This window comes from Crocuta crocuta, unplaced genomic scaffold (assembly GCF_008692635.1).
Source record: "Crocuta crocuta isolate KB4526 unplaced genomic scaffold, BGI_CrCroc_1.0 scaffold258, whole genome shotgun sequence".
NCBI classification, from domain to species: Eukaryota; Metazoa; Chordata; class Mammalia; order Carnivora; family Hyaenidae; genus Crocuta; species Crocuta crocuta.
In genome coordinates, this window is record NW_027532842.1 from 8,495,441 (window position 1) to 8,522,914 (window position 27,474).

General features: G+C 39.1%; 2 protein-coding genes across 8 annotated transcripts in view; one reads left to right on the top strand and one right to left on the bottom strand.

The window, feature by feature from the left end:
* Nucleotides 1-27,474, bottom strand: part of IFT88 (intraflagellar transport 88) — a 121,714-nt gene that overhangs the window by 58,603 nt on the left and 35,637 nt on the right. For all 7 annotated transcript variants that reach the window (XM_077745381.1, XM_077745382.1, XM_077745380.1 and 4 more), the window contains one exon: nucleotides 19,681-19,767. In XM_077745381.1, coding sequence (XP_077601507.1) covers nucleotides 19,681-19,767 — 87 coding nt within the window. The remainder of the gene's footprint in view (nucleotides 1-19,680; nucleotides 19,768-27,474) is intronic.
* Nucleotides 13,300-13,433, top strand: LOC144216161 (thymosin beta-4-like). Its single transcript, XM_077745450.1, is given in 3 exon segments — nucleotides 13,300-13,341; nucleotides 13,343-13,365; nucleotides 13,367-13,433. Coding segments are annotated over 3 exon segments (132 nt in total).

Consider the following 27,474-nt stretch of genomic DNA (forward strand, 5'->3'; position numbering starts at 1 on the left):
CTGATGCAGGGCTCAACCCTGTGAAATGCAAGATCATGACCGAGCCGAAATCAAGAGCCAGATGTTTAACCCACTGAGCCACCCAGGCACCCCAGCATTATCACATTTAATCCTCACAACAACCCTGAAAGATAGGCATGTTCTCTGTTTTATAGATAGGAAAACGAAAGATCTGAGATCACAGAGCTAGAAAACTGTCAAGTGAAAATCTGAAAGCAATTTTTATGGATAGCAAAACCCACTTCACCAAGACTTTTTTTTCAAATTGAGGTCAACTGAAATCAGTTTAGTGGATCATGACCCTTATTTAAAAAGAGAGAACCAAAAACTAGTAAAGGGCAATACACATAATAAAGGCAAGGATTGTTTCATGCAACGTGTTTCTGTAAACAATGTAAAATAAATTTCCGAAGTTCTGGTTCTGAGGTGGAAAGCCATTGGCCTGGACAAATAATTTAAAAACATTGAAGTACAAGATCCCTTTCTTCTGGTAGAATCTTTCATTCTATCTTTGACTTATAAAAGAGCATTTCTGCTTGCAGTGGAGAGAGAGGGCCTGAAGCCCTGCCTGCCCAGGGCCCCTCTGCCCCCAGCCCCATCCCCAAAAAAGGAGCCTGGAGACTTGGCTCTTGAGACTGCGAGGGCTTCAAGATAATGATCTGGAAACCACTGACTTTTGTTGAATGTCTACTAGATATCAGACATTATATCCCAAATATACAGGAGCTAAAAAAGGAAAACCACCTATGGCTCATGGCCTTACAAGGGACACAGACCAGTAAATTAAGTTACAGTATATATCTATATAATAGTAAGAACTCTTATAAAGGAATACAAGAATTCAGGGTGGAGACTAAACCAGACTGGGGCAGGGTATTCTAGAGATATCTACGCTCAGTTTGAAACTCACCTTTGTATTGCTTACAAGAGACACACCTTAAGTTAAGAACAGAGAATCATCAAAAGTAAAGTGAAAATAAAAATACCACTAATCAAAAGAAAGCAGACAATGCAAACTTTAAGGCAAGAGACATTATCAGAAGTAATAAAGAACATTTCTTAATGATAAAGGGCTTAATCCACCAGCGATATACTCTTATTCTAAATTTTCATGCAACCAATAACATAACTTCAAAACAATATAAAGCAAAAGTTAATAATCTAAAATAAGGAATGGAGAAATCTACAACTATAGTAAAAAACTTTTTTTTAAACAAATTTTTAATGTTTTATTCATTTTTGAGAGAGAGAGGTAGAGACAGCGTGAGCAGGGGATGGCCAGAGAGAGAGGGAGACACAGAATCTGAAACAGGCTCCAGGCTCCGAGCTAGCCATCAGCACAGAGCCCGATGCGAGGCTCGAACCCACGAACCGTGAGATCATGACCTGAGTTGAAGTCGGACGCCTAACCGACTGAGCCACCCAGGCGCCTCTATAGTAAAAAACTTTTAACACACCTCTCTCGATAGCCAAAATAACCAAAAATCATTAAGAATATAATGAAAAATTCCTCAAAAAAAAAACACCTTATCAAAAGTGACACAAAATCAAAATAATCTTATACTTATTGAAAAAGTAGAAAGGTTTAATAAAACCCTATCAGAAAACTTTAAATGCAGCTGGCTTTACTAGTAAATTTCTCCAATTGTTTAATAAAGAAATAATACCAATCTCATAAACTCGAGAGGGGGAAAAACACATCTGAACTTGTGATATAAAGTCAGCTTAACCTTGCTAACAAAGTCAATGACATTATTTTTTTTTAATGTTTTATTTTTGAGAGACAGTGAGCGGGGGAGAGGCAGAGAGAGAGAGAGAGGAAGAGAGACAGACAGACAGACAGAAAGGAAGACACAGAATCTGAAGTGGGCTCCATGCTATCAGCACAGAGCCTGAGGTGGGGCTCAAACTTATGAGCTATGAGATCATGACCTGAGCTGAAGTTGGACGCTCAACTGACTGAGCCACTCAGGCGCCCCCAGAGACATTATTTTTAAGAATACAAACCTCATCCTTCTCATTAATACAGGTGTGAAAATTCTTAGCTAGTGGTTAGCAAATCAAATCCAGTGATGCTTTAAATGGTTAATACATCACAATCAAGTGGAGTTAATTTCAGATGATTTAACATTCAAACCTCAATCATGACTTTTTGATTGATGGATTTTGATAAAAATTCATAGTCTGACCAGGCACAAAAGTAAAAACTCCTTAATTTGATAAGGAGTATTTACAAGAATCCTATAGCAAACATCATACATAATGGCAGGCTGTGAAAAGTTTTGACCCTGTGTATTCAGGAAAAAACAAAAATGCCTACTATATCACCACTTCTGTTCAGCACTGAACTGGACATCACAGCCAGTGTAATGAAGCAAGAAAACAAACAGAAAGAAGCATAAAAATTGTGTAGAAAGAGTCATTATCTGCAGATAAGATAAATGTGTATTTAGATAACCCAAAAGAATCTACAGAGGACTATTTGAAAAAGTAAGTTTATTAATAAGGTCAGTGGATAAATATCACTATCTAAAATTCAATTGTCTATCTATATACAAGAAAAGCACAAGTAGAAAACAAAATTTGAAAACGATGCTGTATGCCATCAGAAACATCTAACACGTGGGAATAAATGCAAAAAAAGACATGCAGATCTCTCAACTTAAAACTAAAAAGTATTTTAAAGAAATTACAAAGACCTAAATGGAGAAATTATTTGAAAAGTAAACATTTTAAAGATGTCAGATCTCTCCAGCCTAATAATTAGATTTCAATGAAAATTATTGAAATTGACTAAATAAATTATTTGAAAAACACTGTTCAGACTCTCACTAAGCGACTGTGCAGCACTGCTACCTCGGCGTCCATCTTGTGTGGCCATGGGGCCATGGGGCCGGAAAACGGACACTAGCCTCTAACACAAGTACATGGAAGCAAATCTAAGTTCCTGACAGGACTTCCCCAAAAGTCCTCATGATAAACAGTCTCCCCCACCTCCCAAGGCCTTCTTCTTAGCACCCCCCTACATAGACTCCCATGGAATTTACCGAAGACCCTACTCTTTGGTTTGAATTGACCAATCTGGCCTTATCCCATGAGCCCCAAAACACTCCACCCACAGACCCTAATAAGCACGTGCCCAGATCCTGCCTCTCCCTCTGCCTGTACCCTGTCTCGACTTCCCTGGGTGGCCTCTCCAGGTATGCTATGTACTTCCTCTAGGGTCTGTAATAAACGTACCTCAGTTTCTTGAGTCAAGAGTAATATCCCATTGTATGGTTAGACCACAACACAGCAGTGAAAATGAACAAACCAGAGCTACATACAACACTAACAACTGCTACAAACATAGAGTAAAAGATGCCAGACACAAAACAGCAGGCACGGTACATGTCCACCAATACGATGTTTAAAAAGAATGCGAAACTAAACTATAGTGTTTAGGGATGCCTGGTTATGGGGTTAAAGTATGTAGAAAAGCTAGGAAGTGATTCATCATTTATATGGAGATACCCGTCACTTTTCAGAGTGGGAGGGGCAGGGTCTGGGACGGGCACAGCAGAGCGTCTGAGGTGCTATGTTCTATTCTTTAAATGTTACTGATTAAGCTATGTAATGATATGGGTGTTTGCTGTGTGATAAATCACTGAGCTGATGTTATTATTTTGTACAATTTTTATGTGCTTTATATTTCACAAGGTTAAAAATAATTTTAACCCCATATTAAATGAGATAACAAAAATACAGTAAGAATGACAGAATAATTTATCATGAAAAATCCAAATAATGCCAAGACTGAACTTTTCTTTTTTTATTTAAATTTTTAAAAATTAAAAAAAAAATTTATATATAGTGAGTGCTCAAGTGGGAGAGGGACTGAGGGAGAAAGAGAATTTTTAAAAAATTTTATTTAAATCCAAGTTAGTTAACATATAGTGTAATAATGGTTTTGGGAGTAGAATTTAGTGATTCATCACTTACATATAACACCCACTCCTCACCATAAGTGCCCTCCTTAGTGCCCATCACCCATTTAGCCCATCTGCCCACCCAACACCCCTCCAGCAACCCTCAGTTTTGTTCTCTGAATTTAAGAGTCTCTTGTGGTTTGCCTCCCTTTCAGTTTTTAACTTATTTTTTCCTTCCCTACCCCTATGTTCATCTGTTTTGTTTCTTAAATTCCACATGAGTGAAAGCATATGATATTATCTTTCTCTAACTTATTTCACTTAGCATAATACACTCTAACTTCATCCTTGTTGTTGCAAATGGCAAGATCTCATTCTTTTTGATTACTGAGTAATAATCCACCGTGTGTGTGTGTGTGTGTGTGTGTGTGTGTGTGTGTGTGTGTATCACTTCTGTATCCATGCATTTGGCTCTCTCCATAGCTTGGCTATTGTTGATAGTCTACTATAAACATTGGGGTGCATGTGCCTCTTCAAATTAGCATTTTTGTATCCTTTGGATAAACACCTCAATGTGCCATTGCTGGGCCACAGGCTAGCTCTAATTTTAACTGTTTTGAGGAAACTCCATACTGTTTTCCAGAATGGCTGGCTGCACCAGTTTGCATTCCCACCAGCAGTTTAAGAGGGTTCCCCTTTCTCTCTGCATCCTCTCTAACATCTGTTGTTTCCTGCGTTAATTTTAGCCATTGTGACAGGTGTGAGCTGGTATCTCATTGTGTGTGTGTGTGTGTGTGTGTGTGTTTTAATTAATTTGTATTTTCCTGATGATGAGTGATGTTGAACACCTTTTCATGCATCTGTTAGCCATCTGGATGTCTTCTTTGTTAGCCATTCATGTCTTTGGTCCATTTTTTCACTGGCTTATTTGTTTTTTAGGTGTTGAGTTTGATAAATTCTTTGTAGATTTTGGATACTAACCCTTTATCTGATATGTCATTTGCAAATATCTTCTCCCATTCCATCAGTTGGCTTCTAGTTTTGCTGATGGTTTCCTTCACCATGCAGAAGCTTCTTATCTTGATGAGGTCCCAGTAGTTCATTTTTGCTTTTGTTTCCCTTGCCTCTAGAGACATGTCTAGTTAGAAATTGCTGTGGCCAAGGGTAAAGAGATTGTTGCCTATTTTCTCCAAAGGATGATGGTATCCTGTCTCACATTTAGGTCTTTCACCTATTTTGAGTTTATTTTCGTGTATGGTGTAAAAAAGTGGTCCAGGTTCATTCTTCTGCAAGTCTCTTTCCAGTTTTCCCAGCACCATTTGCTGAAGAGACTGTTTTTTTCCCCCCATTGGATATTCTTTCCTGTTTTATCAAATATTAGTTGGTTATATATATATGGGCCCATTTCTGGGTTCTCTATTCTGTTCCAATGATCTATGCATCTGTTTTTGAGCCAGTACCATACTGTCTTGATGATTACAGGTTTGTAATACAATTTGAAGTCCAGAATTGTGATGCCTCCAGCTTTGGTTTTCTTTCTTTTTTTGAAAAAAAATTTTTTTTTATGTTTATTTGAGAGAGAGAAACAGAGAGACAGAGTACGAACAGGGGAGGGGTAAAGAGAGAGGGAGACACAGAATCAGAAGCAGCTCCAGGCTCTGAGCTGTCAGCACAGTGCCCAACGCAGGGCTCGAACCCACAGACTGAGATCGTGACCTGAGCTGAAGTCAGACACTTAACTGACAGCCACTCAGGGCCCCTTTGGTTTTCTTTTTCAATATTATTTTGGCTATTCAGGGTCTTTTCTGGTTCCATACAAATTTTAGAATGGTTTGTTCTAGCTCTGTGAAGAGTGCTGGTATTATTTTGATAGGGAATTCACTGCATGTGCAGATTGCTTTGGGTAGTATAAACATTTTAACAGTATTTGTTCTTTTAATCCATGAGCATGGAATGCTTTTCCATTTCTTTTCTGTCTTCTTCAATTTCCTATATAAGCTTTCTATAGTTTTCAGTATACAGATCTTTTACCTCTTTGGTTATGTTTATTCCTAGGTATTTATGGCTTTCGGTACAATTGTAAATGAGATCGATACCTTGGTTTCCCTTTCTGCTGCTTCATTATTGATGTATAGAAATGCTGATTTCTGTACATTGATTTTATATCTTGCAACTTTGCTGAATTCATGTTTCAACTCTAGAATTTTTTTAGTGTAGTCTTTTGGGTTTTCCAAAAGGAAAACAGGGTTTTCACTTTGCGAAGAGTGAAAGTTTGACTTCTTTCTTGACAATCTGTATGCTTTTTCTTTCTTTTTGTCTGATTGCTGAGGCTAGGACTGCCAACACGGTGTTGAATGGCGGTGAGAGTGGACATCCCTGTTGTCTTCCTGACGTGAGGGGGAAGCTCTGATCCTAATATCACTGAGGATGATACTAGCTGTGGGTCTTTTGTATATGGCCTTTATGATGTTGAGGCAAATTCTTTCTATGCCTACTTTCTTGAGGGTCTCTATCAAGAAAAGATACTGTATTTTGTTAAATGCATTTTCTGCATCTATCAAGAGGTTATATGGTTCTTATCCTTTTTATTAATGTGATATATCACATTGATTGATTTGTGGATATTGAACCAGTCCTACAGTCCAGGAATAAATCTCACTTGTTCATGATGAATAATTCTTTTAATGTAGTGTTGGATTCGGTTTGCTAGTATCTTGTTGAGAATTTTTGCCTCCATGTTCATCAAAGAGATTGTTCTGTGGTTCTCCTTTATACTGGGGGCTTTAGTTTTGGAATCAAGGTAATGCTGGCCTTGTAGAATGAGTTTGGATGTTTTCCTTCCCTTTCTATTTTTTGGAATAGCTTCAAAAGAATCAGTGTTAATAACTGTTCTTTAAATGTTTCATAGAATTCCCCTGGAAAGCCATCTGGCCCTGGGCTCCTGTTTGTTGGGAGAGTTCTAATAACTGATTCAATTTCTTCACTGGTTATGGCTCTGTTCAAATTTTCTATTTCTTCCTGATTCAGTTTTAGTAGTTTTATGTTTCTAGGAATTTGTCCCATTTCTTCCAGACTGTCCAATTTGTTGGTATATAATTGCTCATAATATTCTCTTATTATTGTTTGTATTTCTGCAGTGTTGGTTGTGATCTCTCCACTTTCATGATTTTATTTATTTGGGTTCTTTCCTTTGCCTTTTTAATAAATTTGCCTAGGGGTTTATCAATTTTATTTATTCTTTCAAAGATCCAGATCCTGGTTTTGTTAATCTTGTTCCTTTTTTTTTTTTTTTTAATATCATTGGTTTCTGCTCTAATCTTTATTATTTCCCTTACTCTGCTGTTTGGGGGCTTTACTTGCTATTATTTTTCCAGCTCCTTTAGGTGTAAGGTTAGGTTGTGTATTTGAAACATTTCTTCCTTCTGTAGGAAGGCTGGGAATGCTATATACTTCCCTCTTATGACCACCTCTGCTGCATCCTAGAGGTCATCTAGGTCATCCTAGACTTTTCATTTTTTCATGTTTTCATTTTCATTGGCTTCCATGTACTTTTTCATTTCCTCTTTAATTTCTTGGTTAACCTATTCATTCGTTAGTAAAATGTTCTTTAATCTCAAAGTATTCATGATCTTTCAAAATTTTTTCTTGTGGTTGATTTCTAGTTTCATAGTGTTGTACTCTGAAAATACACAAGGTACGATCTCAATCTTTTTGTACTTGTTGAGGATTCATTTGTGTTCTATGTGCACTTGAAAAGAATGTGTATTCTGCTGCTTTAGGATGAAATGTTCTGAATATAACTGTTAAGTCCATCTGGTCCAATGTGTCATTCAAAGCCAGTGTTTCCTTGCTGATTTTCTGCTTAGGTGATCTGTCTATTGCTATAAATAGTCCCCTACTATGATGGTATTATTATCAATGAGTTTCTTTATGTTTGTGATTAATTGACTTATATGTTTGGGTTTTCCATATTGGGGGCATAAATATTTACAATTCTTAGACCTTATTGGTAGACAGACCCCTTAATTATGAGACATGATATAATGCCCTTCTTCATCTCGTTACAGTCTTTGTTTTAAAATCTAGTTTCTCTGCAGGCACCGAGGTGGCTCAGTTAGTTCAGCATCCAACTTTGGCTCAGGTTATGATCTCACAGTCTGGGAGTTTGAGCCCTGCATTGAGCTCGCTGCTGTCAGTGCAGAGCCCACTTTGGATCCTCTGTTCTCCTCTCTCTCTGACCCTCCCCTGGCTTGCTCTCTCTTCTTCAAAAATAAATAAACATCAAAATCTAGTTTGTCTGATAGAAATATGGCTACTCCAGTTTTCTTTTGATGTCTATTAACATGATAAATCGTTTGCCATCCCCTTACTTTCAATCTCCAGGTGTCTTTAGGTCTAAAACGAGTCTCTAGCAGGCAGCATATAGATGGGTCTTGTTTGTTTTGTTTTGTTATGTTTTTAATCCATTCTGATACCCTATGTCTTTTGATTGGAGCATTTAGTCCATTTACATTTATTTATTTATTTATTTATTTATTTATTTATTTATTTATTTATTCTTAATGTTTTTATTTCTGAGANCATTTACATTTAGAGTGATTTTTGGAAAATATGAATTTAGTGCCATAGTGTTGCCTATAGAGTTGGGAGTTTCTGGTGATGTTCTCTGGTCCTTTGTAGTCTTTGTTCCTTTTGGTCTTCTTTGTTTGGTTTGGTTTTTTGTCCACTCAAATCCTTTCTAGTCTTTGTTGCTTTTGGTCTTCTTTGTTTGGTTTGGTTTTTTCCTCCACTCAAATAGCCCCCTTAAAATTTCTTGAAAGGTTGGTTTAGTGATCACGAGGTCCTTTCATTTTTCTCTGGGAATCTCTTTTATTGAGAGAGAGACAGTCTTAAAGCAGGCTGCATGCTCAGTGTGGAGACTGAAATAGGGCTCAATCCCAAAATCCTGGGATTGTGACCTGAGCCGAAATCATGAGTCAGACACTCAACTGAAAGAGCCACCCAGGCGCCCCGCAATCACTTTTTTTAAATAGCCACATTAATATCATTTAAAAAATGATATTATTGTAAATCAGCCTCAAAAAGCTGGGTCTGAATGAACAGAAAAATAATAGTCTTTAAACTTCAAAACTGGTTCCCTTTTACTGAATAATTTAAAATAAAATACAGGGAACTGCCAATAGGTCTAAGTGAAACAGAGACTCTACTGAGTTTCGTCTTCATGATGTAATTTAAATAATATTGAAATGGAACAGAAATCAGCTTAGTTTCAATGTTTTTTTGTTTAATTTCAAGTCTTAAAAATTATCCAAACATTGAGCAGATGTTATTTATGTCTTAAAAAGTCTCTTCTTTAATATTTTACTTAGAACAAGACATTTGAAGAAAGTGAACATGGAGAGAGTACGACACCTACTAATAACCATTATGGAATGTTTTCCTAGATATAAAGCATCTTCTAACCTCAGTCAGAAGTTCTGATGTTGACTGTAAAGAACACTGCCCTGCATTTAAAAATATATTTTTATATTTTTTATATATTAAATAGATAGATATACACATAGGTTTTGTATGTATATAATCACATAAAATGTACACATATATGCATACATCTCCACATGCACAGACACATATATAGTAAAGTTGCTGAAAAATATGTAAGCTTCACATGTTTCTTCAAAGTTACTAGAAACATGGGCTTTCATGTAACCTGAGCTCTGGCAAATTTTTTAAAAACTGCCCAAGTTCTATCTAGGGAAATGAATGCCTACCTAGTTAATACATAAGGAAATATGACTTAATACATTTTAAGTGACAAATGGAATCTTTAAAATACCCACGGATTATAACAAGCGTGATAAGAAGTGTATTACAAACGCCGTACTTGTTGGCGAAAACTACTTGTACTAGTTTTATATTGGAGGATCAATGTCAGCAAAACGGTGGCATAGGAATTTCTAGCGCCTGTACCCTCCCAGAAATATCAATTTTAAGACCTCTCTATACTTGACAACACGTTCACAAGAGCTAAGGACTCTAGGTGAGGGATTACGCCACCTGGATGAAGGTGAGATATAAGAAAAGGCCCACTGAGGAGGATGGATAGATTCACAGCCTCTTTTCTTTCCGCGGAGCCCAGACACCTCAGCATGGAGAACGGGAGCGTTTCTGTGAGAGAAGCTGAGTGAAGCGTCGGACTCCACGGCCGACTCCAGGCCAGCCTGCCCCAGCCCCGGGGGGCTCTCACCGCCCTGAACGGCTCCCGTGAGCCCAGGCCCCCGCCCACCTCGGTGCCTGTGGGACTCCACACCCGTCAGCGGCGCCTCGCTAGAGCCCGCGCAGCCAAGCCTCCCGCCCGCCCCCGTGCCTGTCGGCTCTCGTGGCCGCAGGTGGCGCCCGCACACCCAAGTCCCCGGCCCAGCGGGCACCAGCAGGCTCCAGGGGCTCCGGGCAACCTCGCGGCCTCAGGCTCCCCGCCGGCCTGCACGAAGCCAGGCTCCTGGCTTATCCTGGCACCAGGCAGCTCCCGACAGCAACGTTGGCCCCACGCTCCCAGTCAGCCCTGCACGCCCACAGGCAGTGCGACGGGGCCTGGGCACAGGGTGACCAGTGTGTCCTCAAGCTTTCACCCCACTTCAGCTCCAGCCTAGCTCCTGGCTCCAGGCCTCCAGCCCTCGCCGGCACCTGGCCAGCCGTCCTCCGGGAGTACAGGAATCGGCAGGTGCCCTTTCCCTCCCCCGCCCCCAACGGAAACACACAGCCGCCTCCGGGCCTCGCGCACGCCGCTTCCTCCACCCCCGCACGCTGTGCCCCGCCAGTCTAGCCCTCTAGCCGGCGCGACGGAGTCTGGATGCTGCAGGCCCCGCCCCCGGACGACGGTGGCACCCAAAGCTTGCTAGAATGCCTGCCCCTCTGCCCTCCGCTGTGCTCCCGCTCGTCCGCCCCCTCCAATACACGCTCGGCCAGGCCCATAAAGGATGGCGCCCCACGCCTGGTAGCGTGCAAGCAGCCCCTACAGTGGCCAGCGCCACTCCAAGGCGACTTCTGCGCCACGCACACACCGTCAGATGGAGGCCCCAGCAGTGGGCTGGAGGCAGACAACTGGTCCGCCTGCAGGCTCTACAAACCAGTGAAAGCTGCTCAGGGGACAACACAGGGAGAGCATGCTGCAGTCTGGTGCTACTGCATTGCTGGCAAATGCTGGTTCTGCTTCGATTGGAGCCCAAGGCGTCTCCACACTGGCCCACTACACCACAGGGGGAAAGCTGCCCGTAAGAGGCAAAGAAAGCCGTTGCAGACGCTGGGCTGAAGGAGAACGTGGCTCAGCCACACAGCAGGGCACGGGCATTACACACCGGAGACGCGCTCTGAAGCACCAGGTTGTCATAAATAGGGGACACTGCGTGGCAGGGCTGACAAGACCACTTCTCTACAAGACGAGTACTCTAGGGGCACCTGGGTGGCTCAATGGGTTAAGCATCTGACTCTTGATTTTGGCTTAGCTCATGATCTCACCGTTTGTGAGATCGAGCCCTGTCTTATAGCACAGAGCCTACTTAAGATTCTTTCTTTCCCTCGTTCTCTCTTCCCTTCCCCTACTCTCTTTTGCTCTCTCTGTCTCTCAAAATAAATAAATAAACATTAAAAAAAAAAATAAGGCCAATACTCTAAAGAACAGGACACAGGCTGACTTTCCTAACACACTGAAACAGACACAGAGAGTTAGACAAACTGAAAAGATAAAGGAGAAAATCACAGCAAGAGACCTAAGTGAAACAGAGGTAAGTAATATGCCTGATAGTGAATTTAAAGTAATGAACATAAAGATACTCACTGGATTTGACAGAAGAGTGTAAGACGTGAGACCCCTAATGATGAGATATAAAAGAATCAATTGGAGATGAAGAATACAATGAATGAAATTTAAAATACTTAGATAGTATAAACAGTAGGCTAGACAAAGCAGAAGAACCAATCACTGACCCTAGAGGATGGAGTAAGTGAAAGTAATTAAGATGAGCAGGTGAGGGAAAAAATTTATGCAAAATGAGAACAGTTAGGGAATTTAGCAATACCATCAAATGTAAGAACACTGGCATTACAGGGATCCCAGAAAGACAAGAGAAAGAAAAGGGGGGCAGAAAATATATTTGAAGAAATAGTTGAAAACTTCCTGAATCTGGAGAAGGAAATGGAAATCCAGACCTCCCAACAAAATATAACCAAAGGTCTACGCCAAGACACATAGTAATTAAAATGGCAAAAAATAGTGAGAAAGGAAAAAAATTCAAAGTGCCAGGAGAAATCAGTTACCTACAAGAGAAAGCCCATAAGGCTGTCAGCAGATTTTTCAGCAGAAACTTAGCAGGCAAGAAGAGAATAGCATGATATATCCAAAGTGCTCAAAGGAAAAAATGTGCAGACAAGAACACTAGACCTAACAAGGCTATCATTTGGAATAGAAGGAGAGATACAGAGTTTCCCAGAAATGTTAAAGGGGACTCTTTGAGTGAAAAGACCATAAGCAAGAATAAGAAAAGTAGAAATCAAAAAAGCAATAAAACAAGTTACCTGTAAATATCGCTTAAGGGATTCACAAAATAAAGGGATGTAAAGTATGCCACCATATACCTAAAACATAAGGAGGAGAGGAGTAAAGAATGGGTTCTGAGCCTGGGTGGCTCAGTCGGTTAAGCATCCAACTCTTGATCTTGGGTCAGGTCATGATCTCACGATTCATGAGATTAAGCCCCACATCAGACTGCACTGACAGCATGGAGACTGCTTGGGATTCTCTCTCTCTCCCTCATTCTCTGTCCCTCCCTGGCTTGCACTCTCTTCCTCTCTCCCCCTCTCAAAATAAATACATAAACTAAAAAAAAGAATGGGTTCAAGCTTAAGTGACCATCAACTTAATACAGACTGCCATATGCAAAGAGGTTATATACATACTTAATGGTAACCACAAATCAAAACCACTAATAGATATACAGAAAATAAAGAGAAGAATTCCAAGTATATGACTAAAGAAAGGCAAGTAATAGTGAGAGAAGAGAGCAAGAGAAGAAAAGAATGGAGAAAAACTATAAAAGCAGCCATAAAACATAAAACAAAATGGCAATAAATACATACGTATCAATAATTACTTTGAATATAAATAGGCTAAACACTCCAATCAAAAGACAAAGCATGATGGAATGAATAAGAAACCAGACCTACCTATACACCCCCTAGAAAGGAACTCATTTTACCTATACACCGCCTAGAAAGGGACTCATTTCAGACCTAAAGACATACGCGGATTGAAAGTGAAGCGATGGACACTTGGTGGCAGCCACTGTGGAGACCGGACTTTGCTAGTTCGTGCACCTCGCTCAGCTTCTCTACAACCATGTATGACAAAGTCAATATGACTGAAGTTGAGAAATACAATTAAGTCAAAACTGAAGAAAACAAATTCAAGAGAAAAATCCACTGCCTTCAAAAGAAACAGGTAAACAGGAGAAGCTAGCAGGTGAGTCGTGAGGTGTGTACCGCCAGTATGCACTGTGCATTCCACAAGCACTGCCTTATTTGACTTCTTTTAGCTGTTTAACTTTGTAAAATACAAAGAGGTTGGATCAAGTTTAAATAATTGTGTTGCCCTTTCCACATCAAAGAACAGAGAACTACTGACAGTGAAGGCCATGGCTGCCTCTCCCATCTGTCTATCTGGCTAGCAGGGAAGGAAAAGAGCTTGCATTCTGGTGAAGGAAGAAGCTGTGTAAAACAACAGTGAAATCTGGAGTATAAATCAAGCTGGCCCAAGGAATCCTGCAAGCTATAAAATGCAGTTTAATCAGAGTGCCATTTTTTTTGCTCAAATTATTTTAATTACTGGAACACACAATTTTTTATTTTTTTTTTATTTTTTTTTATTTTTTTTAAGGTTTTTATTTATTTCTAGGAGAGAGAGAGANGAAAGTGAAGGGATGGAGAAGCATTTATCATTCAAATAGATGTGAAAAAAAAAAAGCTGGATAGCGATACTACTTATATCGGACAAAACAGATTTTAAAACAAAGATTGTAACAAGACACAAACAAGTACACTAAATAATCATTAAGGGGACAATCCAATAAGAAGATATAACAGTTGTAAATATTTAGGCACCCAACAGAGAAACACCCAAATACATAAAACAGTTAATAAGAAACATAAAAGAAATAATTGATAGTAATTACATCGATGGATAGTTAATCTAAACAGAAAATCAACAAAGAAACAATGGCTTTAAATGACACACTGGACCAGATGGACTTAACGGATACATTCATCCTAAAACAGCAGAACACACATTCTTTTCAAGTGACATGGAACATTTCTACAACAGATCACATATTACATCACAAAACAAGTCTCCATAAATTCAAAAAGATAGAAGTCATTCCACGCATCTTTTCTGACCACAACACTATGAAACTAGAAATCAACCATGAGGAAAAAAATCTGGAAAGAATGCAAATACATCCAGGTTAAATAATATGCTACTAAGCAGTGAGTAGGTCAAACAAGAAACCAAAGAGGAAATAAAAAAATACATGGAGATGAATGAAAATGAAAACCCAATGATCCAAAATTTTAAAGGATGCAGCAAAAGCAGTTTATAAGAGGGAAGTTTATAGCAATACAGACCTACCTGAAGAAAAAATCTCAGATAAACAACCTAACCTTATACCTAAAGGAGCTAGAAAAAGAACAACCAACAACACCCAAAACTAATGGAAGAAAGGAAATAATAAAGATTAGAGCAGAAATAAATGAAATAGAAACTAAAAAAAAAAACCAAACACACACACAAAAAAACTGTGCATGGGCACGCACACATGCACACCCCCCCCCACACTAGAACAGTTCAATGAATCTAGGAGTTAGTTCTTTGAAAAGATCAACAAAACTGATAAACCTTTAGCCAGACTCAAAAAAAAGAAGTACTCAAATAAACAAATTCAGAAATGAAACAGGAGAAATAACATCCCAACATCACAGAAATACAAAGGATTAAGAATATTATGAAAAATTATATGCCAACAAATTGGACAACATAGAAGAAATGGCTAAATTCATAGAAACCTGCACCTCCCAAAACTGAAGTAGGAAAAAACAAAATTTGAACAGACCAATTACCAGCAAATGAAATTGAATCAGTAATCAAAAAACTCCCAACAAACAAAGGTCCTGGACCAGACAGCTTCACAGGTGAGTTCTACCAAACATTTAAAGAAGAGTTAATATCTATCTTTCTCAAACTATTCCAAAAAATAGACGACAAAGGAAAATTTCCAAATTCATTCTATGAAGTCTGCATTACCCTGTTATCAAAACCAGGAAAAGACAGCATAAAAAAAGAGAAGTACAGGCCAATACCTCTGATGAACATAGATGCAAAACTCCACAACAAGATATTAGCAAACCCATCCAAGAACACATTAAAAAGAATCATTTGGGGAGCCTGGGTGGCTCAGACAGTTAAGCATCTGACTTCAGTTCAGGTCATAGTCTCGCAGTTTGTGGGTTCAAGCCCTGCATTGGGCTCTGTGCTGACAGCTCAGAGTCTGCAACCTGCTTTAGATTTTGTGCCTCCCTCTCTCTCTGCCCCTCCCTTGCTCATACTCTGTCTATCTCTCTCTCAAAAATAAACTTTAAAAAAAATCATTCACCATGATCAAGTGGGATGTATTCCTAGATTGCAAGGATAGTTCAATATTCGCAAATCAATCAATGTGATACACCACATCAAAAAGAGAAAGGATAAAAACCATGTAATCATTTCAATAAATGCAGAAAAAGCACTTACAAATTCAGGATAAAAACTCTCAACAAAGCAAATTTAGAGGGAAGGTACCTCAACATAAAGGCCACATATGGAAACTCATAGCTAACACCATACTTAATGGTGAAAAACTGAAAGCTTTCCCCCTAAGATCAGGAAAAAGAAAGGATGTCATCCTTACCACTTTTATTCGACATAGTACATAGCCACAACAATCAGACAAGAAAAAGGAATAAAAAGTATCCGAACTGGTAAAGAATAAGTAAAACTTTCACTGTTTGCAAATGACATGATATTCTATATAGAAAAACCTAACGACTCCAGGCGCCTGGGTGGGTCAGTCGGTTAAATGTCCAATTACTTTTTTTTTTTTTTAATTGTTAAAGTTTTTTTTAATGATTTATTTATTTCTAGGGGAGAGAGAGAGAGAGAGAGAGAGACAGTGTGAGCAGGGGAGGGTCAGAGAGAGAGGGAGTCACAGACTGAAACAGGCTCCAGGCTCTGAGCTGGCAGTCAGCACAGAGCCCGACGCGGGGCTCGAACCCACGAACCGCGAGATCATGACCTAAGCGAAAGTCAGACGCTCAACCGACTAAGCCACCCAGGCGCCCCTAAATGTCCAATTTATGTTTCAGCTCAGGTCATGACCTCATGGTTTTGTGAGTTTGAGCCCCACATCAATCTCGCTGCTATCCGCGCAGAGCCTGCCTCAGCTCCTCTGTCCCCCTCTCTCTGCCCCTCCCCCGCTTGGGCTCTCTTAAAAATAAATATTTTAAAAAACACATTTGGTGTAAAATGTCAGTCAAACTGGTTGGCTTTTGATAAATGTTCAAAATTTCACTCAACTGCTAGGTTGCAAAAACATGATTATAATAATTAATTTTGAAAAGGTAAACACACTAAAAATTAATATTTATACCTAGAAACATTAAGAGAATTCAGGTTAGATTTAAGAATAGTAAAACAAAAAATATATACTATTTGGCACAATTAAAGATAAAGAAACAGAGTTCATTTATTGTGAGGTGGTTGCCCCCGAATCAAGGAGATCTTTGGTTACAACCAGTTTGATGCCCACGAAAAAGGATATAGTGATTCTGTTGAATTACACATTGGTCAACACACAAGTGGAGCACTGTGGGCACATACAGGGACACACTGTAAGGGACTCATTTATAAATTAAGCAGGCAACCGGTCAGGTAGAAAACCAGTTTTTCTAGAAAAACACACCATATCTGAAATGGGTAAAGAAACGGGAACTGTGTATCTGAAAAGAGAAAACACTCTGAAGAAATCCTTCCATCATAATTGGCAATAACTGGCAAAACTTCTGATTCAAAACAGCTGGAGACAAACGCGTTTGTCTCCCATTCCTTCCTCCACGAGCAAATACAACTTCTGGAAGAATGAGACAGGCCACTTACCCGGCAGAGAGAAGAATGCTACGCTAAGAGAGCAGCATCGGAGGGAGAGCTTCCTGCCCCACTGAATCCAGGCGAGACTGGGACTCGGGGAGGGCACGTGGGGGGCAGAGCTGGGAAGGCGGCTGGATGGGGAGACTGCAGGGCTCTTAAGGAACCACAGAGCGCCCCACAGACTCCCCTTACCCTCAACAACGATAAAGGAACAACCAGAGACAACGAAGTGCTCTTGGAAATACAAAATAAAAATGTACAAACAAAATAATTAGATGGAAGGATCGGATAAGAAAGTCTCCCACAAAGAAAGCAAAGCTGGAGATGAAACAGGAGAAAGAGAAGTGGTAAGAAAGTCCAAAACCCAACTGATAGAATCTCATAACTAGAGAGGAAGGAAGTAAAGTATCAAGGAAATAACTGAATACTACTTCCCGAAACTGAAAGGAAACAACAGACAACAAACTGAGGGGTCCACTCAACAAGTGGTTAGGAGGAAGGCGGAAAAGAGACAACCCTACCATTATGAAAGTTCAGAATAACGCAGCTACAGAGGAAGGAAAACGGAGGTCATCTACAAATGATAAAGATGAGAGGAGGATTAGACAACTTCTAATCAGCTGCAATGCTAGCTAACAATGAAGAAACGCTTTTAATGTTTTTTCATTTTTTTATTTCTAGGAGAGAGAGAGAGACAGCGTGAGCAGGGGAGAGTCAGAGAGAGAGGGAGTCACAGACTGAAACAGGCTCCAGGCTCTGAGCTGGCAGTCAGCACAGAGCCCGACGCGGGGCTCGAACCCACGAACCGCGAGATCATGACCTAAGCGAAAGTCGGACGCTTAACCGACTAAGCCACCCAGGCACCACGAAGAAATGCTTTTAAACTTCTAACAAAAGTTACACCTTAAATTTAAAATTATTTACCTAATCAAATAAATGATTAACCAAGAATGATAACAGAATTACACATTTACAGACATGCACAGAAAGATTTAAGGGGGCTAATTAGGGGCACCTGCGTGGCTCAGTTGGTTAAGCGTCCAACTTCGGCTCAGGGCATGATCTCACAGTTTGTGGGTTCGAGCCCTGCATTGGGCTCTGTGCTGACAGCCAGCTCAGAGCCTGGAGCCTGCTTCGGATTCTGTGTCTCCCTCTCTCTCTCTCTGACCCTCCCCTGCTCACGCTGTCTCTCTCTCTCTCTCTCAGAAATAAACAATGAAAAAAAACATTAAGGGGGCTAATTAAGGATGAAATCGAGGAAAAAGTAATAAAGTATTAAACAAGAAAGAGGATCCAAACCAAAAGAGAAACAACAGTAATCCCAAGATGACATTTAACACCTGGCCAAGACTGTAACTGTCATACAGAAAATGGAGCAGAGAGAGAGAGAGATTATGGAAGGGAGAACTCCAAGAAAAACCTGAGTCTGCAACAGAGGGAAGAAATGTAAAAGAAAAAGAGAGCCAGGCAACTGGAAATACCCAATAAAAACAGAACATCAGGGACCAACTGTGAAGCCTCCAGCACAAACTAAACCAGGAAGATAACGTATTCCAAGGAATAAAATGGACTCCAAGTAATAAACGGACTGGGTAAACATCTAAAACATCTAAAAGATGATAAAAACATGGTAAAGACATAAAGTTAGATCTAGCAAGAAGAAATATGAAAGTTAATTAGAAAACTAAAAAACAAAACAAAATCCAAGCTCATAGATTGGTGGTTGCCAGGGTGGAAGTAGGAAGAGGGTGAAATGGATGAAGGGGCTCAAAAGGTACAAATTTCTAGTTATAAAATAAATAAGACATGGGATGTAATATATAGCATAGTGATCATGGTTAATAATACAGTATTCCATGTGAAAACTGCTTAGATCTCAAAAGTTCTCTTCATAAGAAAAAAAAGTTATAACCATGTACAGTGACAAATGTTAGACTTTTCTACCCCTTAATGGTGTTCAGAAATGAAACCAATGAGTTGAATACCAGAAGACTCCAAGCAAAGACTACGTGGCCACCTGTACGGGATGCTACAAAGGGGATTCTTGTACTGGGTGGAAGTAAGAAACAAATTCACTACTCATTCAACAAATGATCTGAGACGTTTTCAACTCTAATAAAACTCTTCATTTCTACTTACAAAATATATTACATCAGGAGACAACAGCCCCTTTACATGTGAGAGCTATTCCTCAAGATAGAAAGTTGTAGTACTACTGACAAACTTAAGGTAGAAAAGGGAGAAATGAGAAAAGATACACTAAAACAAAAGACGGAATGGGTTGAAATTCATACAGCGGAAGTAATTATGTATCCTCATATCAAATGGTAGCACATTTGCTTCAGTACTTAAGAAATGACATGAGCAATAAGAAAAACTTTTACTCCTACAATGCCCTATATCAATTCTATCATAGAATATTATTGGCCTGATACGTAGAAATCAACATACATAATTACTCACCTTTCTAATAAAATTTTAAAATCAATAAAAGTACATATTATAAAAATATATCCATCCAGTTACACTGAATTTCTCTCTTACCAGTCATAACCTACAGCAAAAGATGTTTCAATTACAGGAGCGATGAGTTTTGCAGCTGTCATGATGTATTTTTCTGCCATAGCTTTCCTATACCAAACAAACAAGAAAGTAGGATTTAGAAACATGATAGAGTTTGGATTTTTAAAGTATAAACATGGCGTATCAAAGCTAATGTACCATCAAAGTCTACTAAATGGTGGACAGCTACACTAGAAACCCGTCTGTAAGTCAGGTTGACAAGCACGGCTAGGAAACGGGATTAGCAAGGCACGCCTGCCTTCTGGACGCAAAGGTTTTTTTTTCAATGCATGCTTACGGAGAAGAAACGCTGGGGAAACACAAAGCTCTGCAGCTGAAGTTGCATAACCTGCACTGTCCGTGGACATGAAAGGAGAGGGTAAAAATGACCCCTGAAGAATGGTGTGTGAACAGTAAAACTGAATTCCATGGCTTGATAGATTTGTCTAATCTGTCCCTTTCATATAAATGGAGTCATAGAATATACAGTCTTTTGTGACTGGCTTCTTTATTTATCAAGTTTTCAGGGTTTGTTTGTATTGTAGCATGCATGTATTGGCCCTTCATTTCTTTTCTCATTGGCTAAATGATACTCCATTATATGGATAGACTATACATTCTTTATCCATTTAACAGTTGCAGACATTGGGTTGTTTCTACTTTTGGGATATTATAAATGTTGCTTCTATGAACATTTGTGTAGAAGTCATTGTGTAAATGTATGCTCTAATTTCACCTAAGAAAAGAAACTGCTGGGTTAAGTATGAGGAATTTTGTTGAAGAACCTTTGGAGGAACTTCCAAACTGTTTCCCAAAGTGGCTGTACTGTTTACATTCCTGCCCCCAGCAGGCAAGATTTCAGCTTCTCCACATCCTGACCAACATTTGCTAGTATCTATCTTTTGATTACAGTCATCCAAGTGGGTATGAAGTGGTACCTCACTGAGGTTTTGAACTGCACTTTTCTAAGTATAGAAGTTAAAGCATCTATCTTTTCATGTGCTTATTGGGCATTCGCATACCTATTTTGAAGAAATGTCTATTCAGATCTTTTGTAGATTTTCAATTGGGTTATTGGCCTTTTTGTTACTGAGTTGGAAGAGCTCTTTTTATATTGGAGAAATAAGTCTCTTCTTGGATACATAGTTTGCAAATATTTTCTCCCATTCAGTGGGTTGTCTTTCACTTTCTTGATGGTGTCCATTAAAGAAGAAAAGGTTTTAATTGTGATGAAGTCCAATATACCTATTTTTTTTTCCTTTTCGTGTGCTTCAGGTGTTGTATCTAAGAAGTCACTGCCTGACACAAGGTCGATAATACTTACTTGCTTTTCCCTAATAGTTCCAGCTCATACACTTAGGTCTACATGGTGCGAGAGACACAGCTTCATTCTTTCCCATGAGGATATCCAATTGTCCAGCACCATTTGTTGAGAAGACTATCTTTTCCCCCATCGAATTGTCCTGGCACTTTTGTTATTATAAATACAAGAGTTTACTCCTGGACTCTCAATTCTATCCTGGTTTCTATGTCTATCCTTACGCTAACTGGCATACAGTACGACCCCACTCGATTGGGGTAGCTTTGTATTACGATCCTTCCAACTTGGCTCTTCATTTTTCAACCTGTTTTGGCTATTTTGGATCCCTTACATTTCCACATGAATTTTAGGAGCAACTTGTCACTTTCTAAAAACCAATGCTCGTATTTTGATATGGATGATACTGCATCTATAAAATAATGTGGGGGGGACTGCCATCATAACATTAAGTGCCCATCCACAAAAATGTGACGTCTTCCCATTGACCTGGCATATCCTTCCACAATGTCTTACAGTTTTCAGAGTATAAGTTTTACACCTCCTCAGTTAAACTTACTCCTAATTGTTTTTTATGCTACTGTATATGTAATTATGAGTTTAATTTTGGATAGTTCACTGGTAGTGTATAGTACATTTCTTTTTTCCTTTTTTTTTTTGAGAAGGACCAATGTTAAATAGGTTTTTTATTTTTTTATTTTTTATTTTTTTTTTTACAAATAGTTTATTGTCAAGTTGGTTTCCATATAACACCCAGTGCTCATCCCCACAAGTGCCCCTCTCCGTGCCCATCTCCCCGCCCCCTATAGTATTGATTCTTATATTTTGATATCTTATTCTGCAAGCTTGCTGAACTTATTAGTTGTAATCGTTTTTTAGTGGATTCTAAAATTTTATGTAGGATATTCCATATATAAGATCATCTGATCTCTAAACAGAGATAGTTTTATTTTTCTTTCCAACCTGGATGTCTCTTACTTCCTCTTGCCTAATTTCCATAGTAAGAACCCCTAGTGCAATGTTGAATTGAACTGGTGAGTGAATATCCTTATCCTGTTCCTGACCTAAGGGGGAAGCATTCAGTCTTTCACCATTAACTATTAAGTCAAACAGTGGGTTTTTTTTCATAAATGTCCTTTATCAGATTGAGGAACTTCCTTTCTACTTATAGCCTGTTGAGATTTTTTTGTTTGTTTTGCATGAAAACATATTGTCAAAAAGTTTTTTTAAATTAATTTATTAAATTCAAGTTAGTTAACATACCATGTAGTATTGGTTTCAGGAGTAGGATTTAGTGATTCATCGCTTACATACAACACCCAGTGCTCATCCCAACAAGTGTCCTCCTTAATGCCCATCCCCCATTTAGCCCATCCCCCTACCTCCCCTCCAGGTACCTCAGTTTGCTTGTAAGAGTCTCTAAAGGTTTTCCTCCCTGTTTTTTTTTTTTTTTTTAAGTTTATTTCTTCTGAGAGAGACAGAGTGCACATATGCCCACGTGGGGGAGGGAAAGTGAGAGGGAGAAGGCGAGAATCCCAAGCAGGGATTCCCAATGAAGGGCTTGAACTCACAAGCCACAAGATCATAACCTGAGTAGAAACCAAAAGTTGGATGCCCAACCGACTGAGCCACCGAGACACTCCTCCTTCCTTTTTCTCTTATTTTTCCTTCCCTTCACCTATGTTCACCTGTTTTGTTTCCTAAATTCCACATGAATGAAATCATGATATTTGTCTTTCTCTGACTTATTTCACTTAGCATAATACACTCTAGTTCCATCCAGGTTGTTGCAAAGGGCAAGATTTCATTCTTTTTTTTATCTTCTTTATCCACTCATCCATCGATGAATTTGATATGAATTGATAGCACCGCTATAAACTCGGGTGCAGGTGCCCCTTCAAATCAGCATTTTTGTATCCTTTGGATAAATGCCTACTGGTACAACTGCTACCCTAAGGGGTAGTTCTACTTTTCATTTTCTGAGGAACCTTCATACTATTTTCCAGAGTGGCTGCACCAGTTTGCATTCCCACCAGCAGTGCAAAAGTGTACCTCTTTCTCTGCATCCTCGTCAACATCTGTTGTTTCCTGAGTTAAATGTTAGTCACCCTCACAGTTGTGAGGTGGTATCTCACTGTGGTTTTGATTTGTGTTTCCCTGATGATGAGTGATGTTGAGCATATTTTCATCTCTTAGCTATGAGGATGTCTTCTTTCGAAAAGTGCTCATTCATGTCTTTGGTCCATTTCTTCACTGGATTATTTGTTTTTTGGGTGTTGAGTTTGATAAGTTCTTTATAGATTTTTGATACTAACCCTTTATCTGGTATGTCATTTGCTAATATCTTCTCCCATTCCGTCAGTTGCCTTTTAATTTTGTTGATGGTTTCCTTCACTGTGCAGCAGCTTTTTTAATTTTTAAAAATTTTATTTATTTGAAGAGAGTGTGTGTACACATGTGGAGGAGGGGCAGAGAGAGAGAGAGAGATAGAATCCCAAGCAGGCTTGGCACTGTCAGCACAGAGCCCAGTGTAGGGCATGATCTCACAGTTGTGCAGAAACTGAGCAGAAACCAAGAGTCAGATGTTTAACTGACTGAGCCACCCAGGTGCCTCCAGACGTTTTTAGGTCTTTCATCCATTTTAAATTTATTTGTGTATGGTGTAAGAAAGTGGTCCAGCTTCATTCTTCTGAAGGTCTCTGTCCAGTTCTCCCATCATTTGCTGAAGAGACTCCATCAGATATTCTCTCCTTCTTTGTCAAATATTAGTTGGCCATACATGTGTGGTCCATTTCTGGGTTCTCTATTCTGTTCCATTGATCTATGCATCTGTTTTTGTGCCAGTACCATACTGTCTTGATGATCACAGGTTTGTAATACAATTTGAAGTCCAGAATTGTGATGTCTCCAGCTTTGGTTTTCTTTATCAACATGACTTTGGCTATTTGGGTTCCTTTCTGGTTCCATACCAATTTCAGAATTGTTTGTTCTAGCTCTGTGAAGAATGTTAGTGTTATTGTGATAGGGATTGCATTGAATGTGTAGATTGCTTTGGGTAGTGTAGACAATTTAACAATATTTATTCTTCCAACCCATAAGCATGGAATATTTCTCCATTTCTTTGTGTCTTCTTCAATTTCTTATATAAGCTTCCCATAGTTTTCAGTGTAGAGATCTTTTACCTCTTTGGTTATGTTTATTCCTAGGTATTTATGGTTTTTGGGGCAATTGTAAATGGGATTGATTCCTTGGTTTCTCTTTCTGCTGCTTCATTATTGGTGTATAGAAATGCTACTGATTTCTGTGCATCTGTTTTATAGCCTGCAATTTTGCTGAATTCATGTTTCAGTTCTAGCAGTTTTTTGGTGGGAGTCTTTTGGGTTTTCCATGTAGAGTATCATGTCATCTCCTAAGAGTGAAAGTTTGATTTCTATCTTGCTGATTCGTATGCCTTTTCTTTTTGTTCTCTGATTGATGAGGCTAGGACTTCTAGTACTACACTGGACTACATTGGTGAGAGTGGACCTCCCTGTTGTGTTCCTGACATTAGGGGGAAAGCTCTCAGTTTTTCCCCACTGAGGATGATGTCATCTGTGGGTCTCTCTTATACAGGCTTTAGGGTGTTGAGATATATTCCTTCTATCCCTCCTTTCTTGAAGGTTTTTATCAAGAATGGATGCTGTATTTTGTCAAATGCTTTTTCTGCATCTACTAAGAGGATCATATGGTTCTGATCCTTTCTTTTATTAACGTGGTATATCACGTTGATTGATTTGCAAATATTGAACCAGCCCTGCAGCCCAGGAATAAATCCCACTTGATCTTTTTCTTTGGTTTAAATTGAGATGATGAGGTGTTCTGTATTCTATTGATATCCTTTATTATACTCATTGATTTTTAGACAGTAAACCAATTTTACATTCCTAGGATAAATCCCAATTGGTCATGGTACACAATTCCTTTTCTATTTTGTTTGTATATTTGGTTTGCTATTATTTTCTTCAGGATTTTTGCATCTATATCCATAAGACATTGATCTGTTGTTTCCTTTTTTTTCTTTTTTTGTCTTTGTCTTATGTTGGTATCAGGGGAATAGTAGCCCCATAAAATGAACTATCTTCTGGAAGAAATTGTATAGAATTGAAGAATTGTATAGAATTTTTTAAACATCTGCTAGGAATTCTCTAGTAAAACCATGAGGACCTGAAGATCTCTTTTGGGGGAGTTTCAAAATTATAAATTAAATTTCTTTAATATTTACAGGGCTGTTTAAATGTTCTATTTCACATTAGGTGAGTTGTGGTCATTTGTGTTTTTCCACAAAGTGGTCCATTCTGTCCAAGCTGTCAACTTTATTGGTATAGGGATGATTATAGTATTCCCTTATTATCTTTTTTGATGTCTGCTGAGTCTGTAGAGATAGCTCCTGTTTTGTTCCTGATACTGGTCATTTGTGTCTTCTCTATTTTTTGTCAGTTGTGCTGTAAGTTTCTCAGTTTTATTGATCTAGTCTAAGAATCAGCTCTGTGTTTCATCAATGTTTTTTTTTCAATGTCAATTATTTCTGTTCTTTATTATTTCTTCCTTTGTCTGATTTTACTTTTTCTAGCTTAATAATCTGAGAGCTTAGGTTATTAAGACTTTGCACTATCATTCTAATTGCTTTCCCTTACATGTTGTTTTTGTCTCCTTTCAAGACTTTTTATCTTTAATTTTCAAAAGTTTAATCATGATGTATCTTTTTTTTTTTAATTTTTTAAATTTATTTCTGAGACAGAGAGAGAGAGGCAGCGTGAGCAGGGGAGGGTCAGAGAGAGAGGGAGACACAAGATCTGAAGCAGACTCCAGACTCTGAGCTAGCTGTCAGCACAGAGCCCATGCAGGGCTCGAACCCACACTGTGAGATTGTGACCTGAGCCGAAGTTGGACGTTCAACCGACTGAGCCACCCAGGAGCCCCAATCATGATGTATCTTCACATGGATTTCCTTGGGTTTACTCTTTTTGGTATTCATTTTTTGTATTGTATATTTATTTGTCTCGTCAAATTGGGGGAATTTATCAGCCATTATTTCTTTAGCCCAATCTCTTTCTCCTCTCCATCCAAGACACAGAAATGAAAATGGTAGATCTTATGTTAGTCCCAGATGTCACTTAGGCTCTCTTCATTTCTGGTTTTAGTCTATTTTCTCTGTTGTTCAGATTGGGTAATTTCCATTTTTTATCTTCCAGTTCACTGAATCTTTTCATTTCTCCTTTATTCTCCAGTGGAGCCCATCCACTAAGCTTTTTACTTCAATTACTGTATTTTTCAGTTTAAACTTTTCCATTTGGTGCTTCTTTATATTTGCTGAGACTCTTCTGAGCGTTTCTATTTTTAAATTTGTTTTCAGCATGTTTATAATTGCTCGTTGAAGCATTTTCATCATGGTTGCTTTGCCAGATAATTCTGACATCTTTGTCCTAACAATGTTGGCATCTATTGATTGGATTTTTCATTCATTGGGTTTGAAATCATCCTTCCTTATGATGAGTGATTCTTGATCACTTGGGACATTTCATGGAGCATGTGGGTGGTTCAGTTGGTTAAGGGTCCAACTTTGGCTCAAGTTATAATCTTGTAGTAAGTTCGAGCCCCACATCAGGCTCTCTGCTGTTAGGGTGGAGCCCGCTTCAGATCCTCTGTCTCTCTCTGCCCTCCCCTACTCACACTCTCTATCTCTCTCAAAAATTAATAAACATTAAAAAAACTTGGACATTTCTACATTATAATACTCTGAATTTTTGTTTAAATCTGTCTTAGCTGGCTTCTTGACACTGCTCTAGCAGAGGAAGAAGAGACACCACCTCATTAGTGCCAGATAATAGCTGTCCAGGTTTCCCCACATGGCCTTATTTGATACTCAAGGTGGGAAGAAGTCCTTGTTTCTGCTGGATGGGGTAGGAGCTCCTGCTTCTACCATGGTCCCTATTGACACCACAGTGGGGTGGCCTTGTTACCACTGAGTGATGATGAAATTTTTGATTCTCCACCTTTTTCTCTGATACCTGGAGAGAGGGGAAGGAGTGCTTCATTACTGCTGGATGGAGTGGAAATTCAGCCTCCCCATGTGCTATCTGCTGAAACCAAAGACTGGTGGGACTCATTAAGGGTTGGTGGAGATTAAAGTCCTGGCTCCCTACCTGGTCTTTCGGGATATGGAGTGTCTCCTACAGCCTTATTGGGGTGGAAAGCGAGGCTTCCACTTGACTTTTGCTGGTAGGCATGGGAGTGGGGCTGTACTTTGCATGTGCAGTATTTGTCTAAAAGTTTAGTCTTGATAGTCGATTCCCTTCCTTGTCCCGTGGCTAAAAAAGCAGGCTTTTCTTGGGGCTTTTTGTTTGTTTTTTTAAAATACACCCACTGATGTTTTCTGATTGCCAGTTTCTTCAGATCCAAGTCTGGGAAACATGAGGGGA